We start from the raw sequence: 14,656 nt of genomic DNA, 5'->3' as shown, positions 1-14,656 counted from the left end.
ACATTTGCTTTCTTGATTCTTCTTTTTCAAGAAATTACACTACAAACTCAGCCCTTAAGTATGGGCCATTTCCTGTGCCCCCTCTTCTGTCTCCAGTTACTATACCTATTTAGAAAGGTCTGCGCCGGGGTAGGGAAAATTATTGAAACAATGCATTCCTTACCCCTTATTCTGCATCAGGAAGGTGAGGGAACTTTTGAGACTCCCTCAGAAGACTTACCATCTAGTTCACCCCAGGACTTCTCATCTACCACCCTAGCTGGTACAGTTAGAAAGAAGTGAGGATTTTGTCAGGTTTGCTACTGGTTTGGACCCAATTAGTGTAGAATTTCTAGTTCATGGTAGTTGTTGTAAAAAGCTCTCGAGCAGGAAAGAAAAGGAGAGGAAAATTCCTAGCTAACGGCGGTGACAGAGGTGATTTTTATTGTACTCAGGGCTGCGTAGCTGAGCCGCTGGGCAGGAGGGCCGGGGATGGAGGGTCGCTTGGTTAGGAGTCTTATGGAAAAGGTGGAGCTCTCATCAGTGCTGGTGGAGATGAGAGGGGAGAGGCGGCCGCAGTGTCTAACAGCACTGCCCTTATTGCAGTCTCAGAGCAGAAAGGTAACCTGAGAATAGGCATCCATTATCCCTTTCTACAAAGGGATTAGTGTGGGTTGCAAGACACCAGTGGCTTTTGCGTAACCACAGAAATACAAATGAATGTCAGGACCAGAGATGTAAAGCAGTTAAACAGGCTCTTCTCTGCCTCATTTCTTTCCTTTTCTCTCTGGTTTGCTATTTTAAGATCTAGATCTGTGTTTCTCGGCTTTTGTTCAGCCAAGATCAGAAATCATGCCCTTTGGGAGTGTGATTTGTCTTCTCTTGGGGATGAGTCAGTTAGCTCATGACTGTGTCCAATGTGTGTCAGCAAAGAGGTTGAGAAACCTGTCAGAAATAAAGTCTCTACCAGGGAGGACTGCTTCCTCTTGCAGGGTTATCATTTCCACGCCTGATCAAAGTACCAGGAAATCTCCCAAGTGATGTCCTCTTTTATTAAAGTATCAAACTTGTTTGTGTTTAGTCCTTGATTAGAGATGGCATGACCAGATAAACTTGTGAAACAGTGTGGAAGGGAATTATACCTACTATATGCTGGGCATTGTGCTAAAAGCTTTATTTCTGATTCAACAAGTTCTTTTAAAGCACCTACTATGTACCAGGTATCCTATCTAATAAGGAGGGATTATGCTAATTGACTGCCCCGCCCTCAAAGATGGCGGATGCCCACAGCCAATAAGGAGGGAATATGCTAATTGACTGCCCTGCCCTCAAAGATGGCAGCACCCATAGCCAATAAGGAGGGAATATGCTAATTGATTGCCAAGCCATCAAAGATGGCGGCGCCCAGTCCCCTCATCGCCGGGGCAGCAGGCGCAGCAAGGCTGGGCCCGTCCTGAGGCGGGTTCGTCTGCTCCGTGCACCTGCCTCCGGAGTCCCTCAGTCCCCTCAGCCACCCAGCCACCCAGCGCTGGCCCGAGGCGCAGGCAAGCCTCGGATGGCGGCTGCCCAGCCGCCCAGGGCCGCCTGAGGCTCAGGTAACCAAGGCCAGCCGAGGCTTGTGCTGCCGGCAGTGGCAGCAGCAGAGGTGTGATGGGGTGTTGCCTTCCCCTGATCGCCAGGTCACCTCCCACCCCTGAGGCTCCTGGACTGTGAGAGGGGGCAGGCCGGGCTGAGGGACCTCCCCCCTCCAGTGCATGAATTTTCATGCACCGGGCCTCTAGTTGCATTATAAATGGTTATAATACAGCTTGACAAGAGCCCATGGAAGAGGATTTAAATATATAACTGATACTGATCCAGGGGTGTGCGTGGGCAGGCAGGGGGTGGGAATTGTGAGGGGGGGGGGGGTGAGGACAAATCCCCCTGCTGGAAGAGGGGGTAGCTGAGTGAGGGCAAGTGTCTGGGAGCTGGTAGAAGTGGTGGGAAGGAGCATTGTGAGCGGAGGGAACAGCATAAGCACAGTTGAGCTCAGAGGTGAGAACTGTTATCTAAGCAGAGACCTAATGAGAGAGCTTGTTGAGTCACGTCTGGAGAACCGGCTATAAGATGGAGGCTCATGAACTTGCCTTGAGGACTAACGGGGCGTCTGAGAAGCAGAATCAGTGAGCAGCACACTCCTGCTCTGTCCTTTCTGTCGGCCCTGCCTGGCTTCAGCACCCGAAGAAAGATGAGGATTAGCAGGGAGTCAGGCCAGGTGGCAGGAGGAACATTCTGTCTCGTGTATTTGGGACTCTGTAGAATGTTTCCTAGAAAACAAGAAATCCTGGCACAGTGTAATTGTTTCTCAGGTCTCCGGGGCACAGATAGTCACATGTTCCCATAGTATTTCTGTTTTCCACACAGACTTCTGCATGTCACATTCTCTCCCTGATTCTTACTTTTGTACTTTTCATTCCACCCTAGTTAAGTTTTTTGGACCTGAGATTTCCCCAGTTACATCAAGACTATCTTGTAATTTTATTACCTCCACTGTGTTGAGTTTGAACCAGAAAGGTATCGACTCCTTGCACCTGCCTTCTCATCTCACTCGATTTATTCAGATGAATGAATGAATACAATGCTCTCTTGGTCTTGTTTTTTTCTTTGTAGAACACAAGCAGGCATTCCCAAACATTCTGAAGAAAGGTTACCTGGAGATTAGGAAGGACCACGACAGCTACTGGCAAAGCTGCTACGCAGAACTCTCACCTTACAGCCTGTGCTTCTACAGCCGCGACAGCAGTGGGAACCAGAGCCTCTCTGCCACGTACCCGCTCTCCCACTTCCAGAGCATATCTGTCCTGGGCAACCTCGAGGCCAGGCTGGTGGACACTGTTCTGTATGACAACACGCAGCTGCAGCTAAAGGCAGAGTCCCCGTGGGAGGCTTTGGACTGGGGGCAGAAGCTCTGGGAGGTCGTGCACGCCGCCGTGCCTGGCGACGTGGGGCGGCAGGATGAGCTGGCAAACTCACCAGGGCCTGGTTATCATTTTGACTGTACACAGAGCCATTGTTTCCAGAAGCCCAGCGAGCTGCTCGCGCGGTCCCCCGTCGCGGACGGCCCCAGACAGCACCAGGACGTCCTCAGGTCCGGGACGCTGTACAGGCTCACCGTGCAGAACAGCTGGAAGGCGTTCACGTTCGTGCTGAGCAGGGCCTACCTCATGGCTTTTCAGCCCGGCAAGCTGGACGAGGACCCCCTGCTAAGCTACAACGTGGACGTGTGTCTGGCTGTCCAGATGGACAACCTGGATGACTGTGACTCTTGCTTTCAAGTCATTTTCCCCCAAGATGTCCTCCGCCTCCGTGCAGAGACGCGGCAGAGGGCTCAGGAGTGGATGGAAGCCCTGAAAACCGCTGCCAACGTGGCGAGGAGTTCAGAGCAAAACCTGCAAGTCACCCTGAGGAGCAAGCCCCAGGAGCCGATGGCGGGGCACGAACTCAGGAAGAGCAAGCGGCAGTCGGTGACCACCAGCTTCCTCAGCATCCTGACGACTCTGTCTCTGGAACGAGGACTCACTGCTCAGAGCTTCAAATGTGCAGGTAGGAAGCAGCCTTTTAGCCTAAAGCTCGTTACACAGCGCTGAATCTCACAATTAGAATTCGGTTTAGAGATCCCCTCAGTAGGCCAGTCCCAGCTCCTTGCAGTTGAACAAGCTGCATTAAGCGTCTGTTTGTCTGCACGCCATGCTGGTGAAGTAAGTATAGAAGCGGAGATGAGAGACCCCATTGGCTCACAATGGCTCGGCCAAACCATTGCCTCACTGGACTAGGCCTCCTGCGTCTGCGGGATTCTGTACCCTCTGCCTCCTTAAATCAGGGTCACTGAATGTGGAGGCCACGGCTGTCTCCTAAGAGACCTTCAGGCCCAGAGCTGACGCCTGACATTCTTAGGCAAGGAACATGTCCATGGTCAGTCATTGCCATGGCTCATGACCTTGTCAGATCCTGTTAAGGTGGAACCTACGGAGTCAGCCTCGACAGAAATGCGGAGGGTGGGTGGTGACTAAGCAGATGACCTGTGAGTCACGATGGGCCTGTGCCTCATCCTGGGGAAGTGGGGCCTCTGGAACCGCCATGGAAGGTGAGAGACGGTGGAGTCACAGCTAATCATCTGTTGTTTCTTAAAACCCTGTCCCTGCTTCTCTCCCCTACTCCCCCGGCCTCTCGCCTTCCCCAAAGCAGTAAACCAGGTCTGTATACCTAATCGGTATACCTTTGGCTAAACCTCACTATTGGTGACGAGAAACGTACCAGGCAGGCAGCTTTAACTGTCCCTGCTTTGCCTGGAGGGCCTCAGGCCTGGAAGCAGAAGCTTGCCTGTGGGGTTGGAGAGGTTGGAAACACTCAGACGAACTGGGTGACGAGCATATACACCCGCAGGCGCAGGCGGGGAAGGCCTGTCGTGAGCCAGCCAGTGACTCTGGAAAATGGTTTTGAAATAAGGAGACAGTGGTTTCAGTGCAGTTCCTTACAGATGATTGATACTTCGGTATTTGATTATTCTAGTTGATGGAGTATATTTCAAAGTCCCGACAGGCGACAGTAATTTACTGAGAGCTTGCTTTGTGCACATTCTGGAATTACAGTACACTTCTCCGGCTTTAGATCGCTGACAGGTTCAACAAATGTGCTTGTTATTGCAATCAGGGAGAACAGCTCAGGTTAGCTCTCAAGACGTGAGTAGCTGAACTGGAAACTTTCTAGTAAAGGGGGAAGAAAAGCCGCAGGTGTAACATAAGGATTGTCACCTGGTTGTTGCCTAATTCACCTCCCTCTCCCGAGTTTGCTTCCCGGGGTGTGAGCGCTGTTTTGTGCTGCATTAGCAGCGCCCTCGCACTCAGACTGAGGGAGGAGAGATGCCGGCGGAGGGTACATGCCACAGGCAGTGCATAAATGAAACAGGAAAAGGCAAAGGTGAGCGGAGAAGCCGGAGAAGGTGCCAAGTAGAAGAGAACAGGAAAAGGACTAGATAATGGGTAGGGGTGGAACTTTGGGGCGGCTGCTGTGGGTGCCATGTTTTGGGGTGCCTCTCTTGGCTGTGCTCACTAAGGTTGGTTGGTTGGAGCGTAGGTGGGATGGGTGGCAGTGAGGAATCCAGGAGACGGGTCAGGTGGTCTAAAACTCATTTGTTCTGCTCAGCTTTTACCTTCACGTTTTGGTTTGGCATTTTAATAGGGCGCAAGCGGGTTTTTAATTTGGGGTGGGGAGACGTCAATCCTAATCTGTGTAGTGTGGCCAGGCCCCAAGTCCAACATTTTCATTCCATTTCTTTGCTCTCTCTTCCATCGGAAACTGCTACGCTTAGTTGCTTTGTGATACGAGTGGTTTTCCTTTTCCTTCTTGGCCTGTGCATGGAACACTTGCTTCCTACCTCAGGTGGGAATACCTCATCTCCTGCAGGGGGCAGAGTCTCAAAAGAAAAAGGCAGAAACTTGTTAAGCAAAACTCCGAATGTTTTTTAAATTACTTGGGAGGCTGTTCATTATATCAGGGATTATTATAGCAGATGGAACTTTAAAAACTGATCTATGTTTCTCACAAACACAGTTAATCTAAACCAGCTGCTTCTCCGTGTAGTACTTGTGTCCCCCAGCTTTGCATTCTCATAAAAACACTCATTCGGTGAAAAAGCTGGTTCCATAGCGTGTTTACCTTCCAGAAGGCCAACAAGTCCAGTCAGTTGTTTTTAGTTGAGTCTTGGCTTTGTCTGTTACTTTAAGGAGAAGCTAATTCACAATATTTCATGGTTTTAGTGAGCCTCTTTAGACTGTAAGTTTTTACGTCCACGCAGTCCCTCCCCCTGTGAATATTTTTGATGAATAAGCCTTAAAAGTGGAAGATTGCACTTGAGTAGCTCTTTATTAATGATGTCATTCAGTTGCTATTCCGGGGAGCCACAAACGTTGGCTTTTAAATCTACAAAATAGTGCAGTTGGCCTTATTGCACTAAATTCTTTCTGTAGGTGAAGAATTTTCTATATTCTTCAAAACTTAAAGTGCCCCTGCAGAGAAAATGGATCACAACCATCCAAAAATGTCTGAGGTTATGGTTTTGAAAATACATGCTTATACATGACTGCATATTTCTTAGCATGTGCTTGAACTTTTTATAGTTGTATTTGATTATGTGCGGTTTGGTCCACGGCTTCCTCTCAGCTCCGTGGCCGCCCTCTGCTTGGGCAGCCCCAGCCACGGTGGTCTTCTCGCCGTTCTGGAACTTACCTTGGTCAGTCCCGCCTCCACAGCCTTTACACGTGCTCTTCCCTCTTTCTGAAAATATGCCTTTGAAAATTAACTTCTTCCATGCTGTCATTTATTGTGTTTTAAGTCTCTGACCACATGCCTTGAAATGGGTGCACCTGGGCAAGTCAGTGCCGCAAGAAAGTGGATGTGGCCCCTGCTCTCATGGAACTTGCATTCCACTAGGGAAGCCAGACATTATTTATATAATCACTTCGTGAATGCCCAATGGCAATGAGACAAGAGCTCTAGAAGGCGGGCCCACCTGGGGTTAGAGACCTGTCAGAGGTATGCCAGGTGGACTGTAGGAAATTGCAGATACTGGGTTATTGTTGACCTACAACAACCGGGCAGTTTGGCCAGGCTGAACCTAATGTCCGACCCTGAAGCTGCAGGAGGCTCTGAGCAGAGGAGCAGGTGAGGACAGCCGTGTTCAGGGACAATTTGGTGGCGCTTCAGTGCAGCTTTTCAGAAACACGGCTGCCGCAGAAGACGAGGTCTACGTTGTTAGTGAAGTTGCCGGTTGGGGTGCAAAATTGTGTTTGGCAATGGGGAATCTGTGCTATTAAAATATTAATGCTAAGGCAAATGATTATGCGGCTTATTAAAATATTTATAAAGTAGGTACCTATAAGTGCTTCTAAGTTGGGCTGCTCACCGAGCGCTGTCATGTGAGGCAGCAGAGCCCTGCTTTCCTCAGGAATCCGACGTGTGCACACACCGATTTCCCCTCAGTAGATAAGGTTTTCTTGGCACTAGTACACACGGATATTTTTTCCTGTAATTTCCCCGCAATCAAGAAACCTAGCAATTGAGTCCAGAACCATAAATAAAAGGGCCCAGGGCCTCGTTTACGCTGCATCAGGGAGACGCAAAGCTCGCCTTTTAGAGCGTGCCTTTCCTTACTGCTTTGCGATCTGGAAGTGAAATCGGATGGCCCACTGTGGGGCAATGTTCCCGATTCTGAAGTTGACAAGGAAGAGGCTGCAAGAAAGAGTGAGCCCTGGGGATCCCTTGCCATTGTCACACTGTCAGTTTTCCTGGGTTTACTTCTTCGGCTGCTGTTTAACCTCTTGGGGCTGCTGTTGGTAATTACGTCTCTGGCTTTAAGAGCTTTTTGCTTTCCTCCTCCTGCCGCCTGCCCCCCCCCCCGCCCCCCGCCAGCCTTTGGGAGGGGTAAACCCAAGGTGGGGAGGGTGGGGGGAAGTTTTGCTGTGAATTCTTCAGCCATTTAGTGCAAATTCCTGTAATTACCGGCATTGTGTCCTCTCTGAATGGCACATAATACAGCAGAAGCCATTCCTAATTGAGACCTTACAGGAGGTACAAATCCTCTCTTTGTTCAGCCTGACAAATTAGTGCCAGAAAGTGGCAGGGTCCGAGTGGGAATCAAAGGCAAGAAACACAAAGATGGAACTTAAGGCTACAGTAATAATCCTCTCTTGTCCTGAGGGGAAAAAAGGAATGACCAATGAAAAATGAAGTTTTTTTTTGTTATAAATTCCCTTGACATGACAGCACCTCGGGGCTGCTCTATTTATTTAGCAAAAGTGATTAAATAGTAATACAACAGGCTGCCCATTGTTTCCCCGGGAGCCCCCACCTCACAGACCCCTGCTGCCTTGGCTAATTGATTGACAATGAACCTCTGATAAAGAAGTATGTTGTTAGGACCTGAGCTGGGGGAGCACTTTTTCCCTCTCTTTGTGTGTCTGAGTGTGTGTGTGTGTGTGTGTGTGTGTGTGTGTGTGTGTGTGAGAGAGAGAGAGAGAGAGAGATTTCATTTTTGTTTGAATTGCCCTCTAGTTTTTCTTTGCCCCCTCCCCCCTCCCCTTGCTTTTTTCCCCCCAAAGCTTTTCAGAGCTTGCTCCCAGCTGACATTCACAAACAGGTAGAGAGGCATTAGTATTGTAGTCCAGGCTTTTGACAAGTTTATCTTTGGAGCCAACTTCCTCCTCTCCCCCTGGCTCCATGTAAGGCAAAACAGCAGTGTGAGAAGAGAGAAAGAGGAAGGGGGGCTGATTATTGGTGCTTTAAGGTCAAAAAAAGTGTTTTTTTTTAAGTTTCTCATTTGTGGGAACGGATGTCTGAAAGTTGTCTTTGAACTAAGATTTTTCTCTTAAATTCATTACTCAACTTAAAAAAAAAATCTGTGCACTAATAACATTTATATGTTGGGGGTGGGTGTTGTGGAGGAAGAAATAGACATTTGAATTATTTAGTCTCCCCTTAGTTCCTGCGAAGTGGGGATTGATTATTTAAGGATAGAATCTGGCTGCTTGTGGTAACTCAGTACTCCAAGGATGCCGTAAATTGTGGGGAGATGACCAAAGCCCTCCAGGCAGATAAGTAATAGCTCCTGGTTGTTATTTGTTATATATGCTCAACTAGCTCAACCGGAGCTAAATCCCTAATTTAACTCTGTTACAGCTGCAAAAACAAATCATTTCAAGCCCCTATGAAAGCAAAATATGTTAAACAAACAGTATCGACCTTGTTAATACCACATGGCATTTCGTGTGATAAATGAGGGTGTCTTTCTGGCAAAGGCCTGTTTTATGACATTGTTTAGACATAAAGGATACCTTTACCCTGGTAATACAAGCATCCCTGATAGAAAGTAAGGAGTGGTTAATTATTCATTAAATGGCTGCCAGTCTGGAGGTAGGCAATATTTCTGAGTTGGGCATAGTTACTTATTGGCCTTGGAGTAAATCATGCAGAATAGCAATTCTTAAGAAAATGGGAAATTAAATGTGGGAGCTGATTATGCATGATGGTCTAGATAAATAAAGATCTGTAGGTTTTTAAGTGTTAAGAAGGAAAGTTGTATATTATGCTCTTGAAAAAAAAAATGTTCTAATGTAGCCAAAATCTGTTTTGAATTCCATGTGAAAAATCAGAAGATCCTCTAGCAGCAAAAGTGCCAGGTCTCTGAAGGAAATGAGAGAAAAAAATAAAGAGAAATAGACTTTCCTTGGTATCTCCAATTCTGATCTTTACTGCTGTTTTCAAATTTGTCTCCCACTTGCTAGGAATGGTAGTGAGATGAAAATTTGAGTTAAGGAATAGACAGGTAGCCAATTAGAGGAGAAAAGGACAATGAAGGAAAACTTAGATATGTCCCCCTCCCCCAAACATATAAACAGCTTAGAACTGTTTAGTCCACTATTGTCTTCTCACCTTGTAAGGTCTAAGTCATTTTGTTTTTCAATGTGTTGGATTGTTATCTTCCAGAGGAGAAAGTTCTAGTTTGTGCGTATTCATCCTGATTGGCTAAGTTTTATTTCCCCCAACCTTATATATGTGTGTGTGTGTGTGTGTGTGTGTGTGTGTGTGTGTGTGTATTTTTATTTTTTTAAATATATTTTTATTGATTTCAGAGACGAAGGGAGAGGGAGAGAGAGATGGAAACATCAAGGATGAGAGAGAATCATTGATCAGCTGCCTCCTTCACGTGCCCTTGACCGGCATCAAACCCGGGACCTCTCAGTCTGCAGGCCAGTGCTCTATCCACTGAGCCAAACTGGCCAGGGCTATTTCCCCCCAACCTTGAATATGACCGTGAAGGGGCTGCTGATAGTAAAATCTGTAAGTGGAGTTTGGTGGAGGGTTCATTTCAACAAGCATTTATTAAACTCCACACACATGCTCTGCCAGGCTCCTTGGCAAATGCAAGTGAGGTGAGGTACAGGCCGTGCTTCTCAAAGATTTATAGAGTCCCTTCCATGAGGATATGAGGGGCTTGAAAGGGGTGAGCAGGAGAATGGGACTGGGAGATAAGGGGTTAAGCTTGTATGGCCATTGGCTTGGAGATCAATACATCCTGCTCTGTTTATGTCAGAGAATCCCTGTGGTAGAGAATTTGAAACCTGAAGAGCTGAAGTGGTGTCTCTCCCCACTGCCCTATTTTAACTTCGTCCTTATATTTCCTGCAGTATTAAACTCGGGAAATTCTGCTTGGCGTTTACTACCTGTCTATCCAGGATAAAACTTGAACTTCTCTTGTGTGCTCATGTAGGAGGTGCTGTGGGAGACATAAGAGAAGCATAGATAGGAGCTGGATCCCAGGACTTCATAGTCTGGTTGAGGCTGCACAAAGGAAAATGAGGGAGTACTAGACAGGTCAGTTTATGGTATATAGCAGCGATTTTCAACCGGTATATCGCAAGAATTTTTAAAACATGCAACACCTGACCTCTTTTCCCTTAGATTGTGAAATAAAAAGTGACAACAGCCAACACAACAATAGCTATCCAGTGTGAATGAATCAAAATTATACCTATTTTTTTTTAGTTAGATTAGATGTGCCACAGAATTTTAGTAATTATTTTGTGTGCTATGAGATGAAAATGGTTGAAAATTGCTGCTATATAGCACTTAGTTTTCAAAAAAAGCATTTGGCAAAAACCTCAGGATAGAGAAACTTGTGTTTTCAGAAATTACAGTTATATAATTTTGTGAATGATCGGCAGCTTTACCCAAGGATGGATCCCTTTCAGCCTAGAAGGCTGTCAGGAAAGGTGCATGATAATAGTGAGAAGCAGCATAACTTAGTCATGAAGATCAAGGACTTTGGAATCAGACTGGCTGGGTTTCCAGATCTGCTGCTCACTAACTGTGTGACCCTGGGTAAATTACTTAACCTCTCTGTATCGCCGTCTTGAAATCTCACATGTGAGAAAAGAATCACATCTACTTCAAAAGTTTCTAGTGAGAATAAAATGAGTTAACAGGGCTTGGAACTGTGCCTGGCACATAGTAAGTGCTATATAAGGATTAGCTATTTTTATTATTTACCCAGATAGGACAATAATTACCTCGATAAAGATATCAGTGGCATACTTATCAAATTTGTAGCGTTACCAAAACTATGTTGGACAAATAATATGCTTAATGACAGAATCCAGATTCTGAAACATAAGCAAGAGGAATGAACCAAACAAGATGTGATTTAGTAGGGATAAATAGACACTCCTATACTTGTATCAGAAAGTTAACTGCAAAGATATAAGGCAGAGGACACTCCATCTAACAGCAGCTCGTGTGGGCATACAAACGAGGCAACAGGAAGCAGAAATCTGTGCTGCTGTGGTTACATCAGAAGCATGCACAGCAGGTCAATTGGGAGAGACCACATTCTCATTGTGTCTGCCAGGGGCAGACCTGGACATTTCAGTTATGGATGCTGCTCCTGTAGAGCAAACAGCCACATCTGTTGACATGTGATAGGATAGTGAAGGCACTAAATAACATGCCGTACAAACATGGCCTAGCATAGGGAGAGAGTAAGTGTTGTCTCCACTTAGGAAATAGGCTTTCTCTGTGTCATTTCTTTGGACCAAGGTAATAGAAATGTCCAGAGTGGAATGGATTTTTCTTAAGATTTGATGGTCATGGGTGAAAATGAGTAGAGGGCAAGAGCTCTGGCCAATGAGATTGGAAGACCTCGAGTTTTGACGTCAAGGCAAGTCACTTAACTTGTCTGAGCTAGTTTTCTCATCTGCAAGATGTCAGATTTATTAATTCAGCCCTTCTGAAAATGTTTATTGAAGCCCTACTACGTTCTAAGCCCTGTACTTGATGCACAGTGAACAAGATAATCCTATTATGTCTCCTCATGGAAATTGGAAGCCAGACGAGCCAGTAATTACTATAGCACACAGTTGAACTTGAAGGTTTGTGAGTTTTCTTCTAATACTTCCATCTCTCTGGGATATTTTAGAGGGAATGGCCTTGTATTATATGGTCTCTTTTATCTCTCATTCTATGAATTTGTGAATGTCTACAGAAGATTAGAGAGAATTAGATTAATGTGGTCCTCCATTTAAACCTCACTTAATAAGTAATACCTTTTTTTCCTTGGGGAAGAGATTTTAAACCTGTAGAAGTATCACTTGCGTAAGAAGACTGGAGACACAAATCTTTTTCCTGGCTCTGATGTCTATCATTGGATAAATTACTTTGCTTTTTACACCCCCCCCCTTTTTTTTTCCAGTTTTGTTTCTAGATCCAGAAAATCATTTTAAATAAAAATGAATGTATATTAAGAATATAAATATACACTGAAATAATGTGATTTAATGGGAGAAGAACAATGTTATATAATTTGGGTTGAACTATTTCACATTCTAAAATTCAGAGAGATTTGATCACTTTATATAAGTAGGCTCTTTGATTTTATAGGACATAAATTTGCTTTTTTGATTTATTTCTGGTATTCTCATCATAGAAGCCACATGTTGGTCTTTGATATGTTTCAGAAGAATAAAATCATTTTGAATTTCAGAAGATATGGATCTTTTGATAGACCTTCCTGAACTTCATAGGCCATAACTGTGCTATCATTTTTTTTTTTAAGCTGTTCATTTCTCTCAGTCTTTGTTGCTATACTTTGGTCTGGAAAGTTCTTGTGCCTTTTTGTAGCTTCCTTTATGGTTAACATAGTTCTCATCATGTGTTCATTTCTGGCTAAACTTCTAAAGGAAGTGTTAATGTACTATTGGACTCTACATTGAGTTAAAAGTTTCTATCTATTGACCTTTCATTAGGAGAGAAATTGATCTAGGTGTGGTTTTAGAATAGATCGGGGTATCTTATCTGGGGGTATGTCAATATTCTCCTTAATTTCCTTGAAAAACTGAGCTTTCACAGGCTCGTCTAAGAGTAAGAGCTACTTGAGAGGTTTTCTAAAATCCATTTCTGCCTAAAAGCAGAAACATACTAAAAACTTGCAATTTTTAAATACAGCTCTAAATAAGGAAATCTAATAATATAGTGATGCCCATTTTACTTCTCGCATTACTATTTTCTTTTTTAAATTTTTATTATAAAATATTTTATTAATTTTTAATCTCTATTGTCAGAAGTATTATATATGTCTCCCTTTTTCCCCTCATTGACCTCTTGTAACCAGTCCCGCCTTCACCACCTTATTGTCTGTGTCCATGGGTTATGCATAAATGCATACAAGTTGTTTGGTTGATCTCTTTTCACCTACCCACCTTCCGAGTTACTGTTTTCATCCAATCATTCATTCATTCAACAAACATGGGTCACATGTAGTCCCAGAAATTTAGGTGTTGGGGTAAACTAAAAGTTAATTTTAGCAGCAGAAAATATGACTGTATACTGGTCTTTATGCTTTGAAATATGTTAACATAGAAAATGTTTTAATTAAATCACATTAATAAAAAACAGAGCATGAAAGTTCTTTACATGTTGCAGATAAAAAATGGAGCAGGCCTGCAAAGCAATGAACTGAGCAGAGGGAAGACAAGCAATCTTCTGGGTACAGTTTTGTATTATGCTTTGTTGAAGACTTCTAGGTGTGGAAAACCTTTACACCCTTAAAGACTTCCTTCCAAATCTCCCTTGACTACCCTGCCCCCACCTTACTCTAATCCCCAGGTAGAATTGAGCATTCCTCTAGCATGACCCCACCCCCTCCGCTCTCCTGGACTCCTGTCCTGGGCCTATAACTTTTGTCTGACTTGAGAGGAGGACCCAGCACTTTTCAAAGTGTGGTCAGAGCACCATTTGTATCGGTTTCATGAGGATGACGTGGGGAGCCTTGGTTGGACTCTTCCCTGTTGAAGTCAGGATCTCTGGGATCAGGCCTAGAGATTTTAACAAACTTAACAAACTTGATTTGATTGCATACAAAGTTCGAGCTGTCCCATAGAATGTTCTTAGTGAATGAACCAAGTCATACTTCAGTTTTCTCTGGGTTATTAAGCACACTTCCTTCAATTGTTCTACATATGTCCAACATTTGCTGATAATCTCCAGGTTTCCATGTCTTCCTTATATTCTGGAAACTGCAATGATATTCTCATAGGGTTCTACCCAGCGGTGCATACAAACGAAAGAAGAGATTATTTCAAGACGTTACCCACATCCTTTTTAATACATCCTAATATTCCGATTAGTTTTATTTTATGCTTGATAAGCATTTAATTTAAAAAATATATATTTTCATTGATTTCAGAGAGGAAGGTAGAGGGAGAGAGAGAGATAGAAACATCAATGAGAGAGAATCATTGATCAGCTGCCTCCTGCACGCCCCCTACTGGGGATTGAGCCCGAAACCCAGGCATATGCCCTTGATCGGAATCAAACCCACGACCCTTCAGTTCGAAGGCCGACACTCTATTCACTGAGCCAAGCCGGCTAGGGCAGCTTTTGGCTAGGGCAGCATTTGAATTTTGAGATAGCCTTGATCTCTCTCACTCTCTTTGCTACCAGTTGGATCGTCTTTCACCAAGACAACTACAGTGGTCTTCTAACCAGTCTTCCTGCTGCCAGTCTAACCTTCCCAAGTCTTGTCTTAACTGCAGAGCATGTGATCTTATTAAAATTCAGATGGACCCTGGTAGACCTCTCTTTACAGTCC

The 14,656-nt window shown here is 44.8% G+C and overlaps 1 protein-coding gene across 6 annotated transcripts in view; it reads left to right on the top strand.

Moving 5' to 3' along the window:
• Positions 1-14,656, top strand: part of PLEKHM3 (pleckstrin homology domain containing M3) — a 165,428-nt gene that overhangs the window by 34,791 nt on the left and 115,981 nt on the right. For all 6 annotated transcript variants that reach the window (XM_079781997.1, XM_079781998.1, XM_079782000.1 and 3 more), the window contains exon 3: positions 2,629-3,561. In XM_079781997.1, coding sequence (XP_079638123.1) covers positions 2,629-3,561 — 933 coding nt within the window. The remainder of the gene's footprint in view (positions 1-2,628; positions 3,562-14,656) is intronic.

The sequence above is a fragment of the Cnephaeus nilssonii genome (genome assembly GCF_951640355.1).
Source record: "Cnephaeus nilssonii genome assembly, chromosome: 10".
Lineage (NCBI taxonomy): Eukaryota > Metazoa > Chordata > Mammalia > Chiroptera > Vespertilionidae > Cnephaeus > Cnephaeus nilssonii.
Note: the sequence above shows the minus strand (reverse complement) of the source record. Positions and strands in the feature narration are given on the sequence as shown.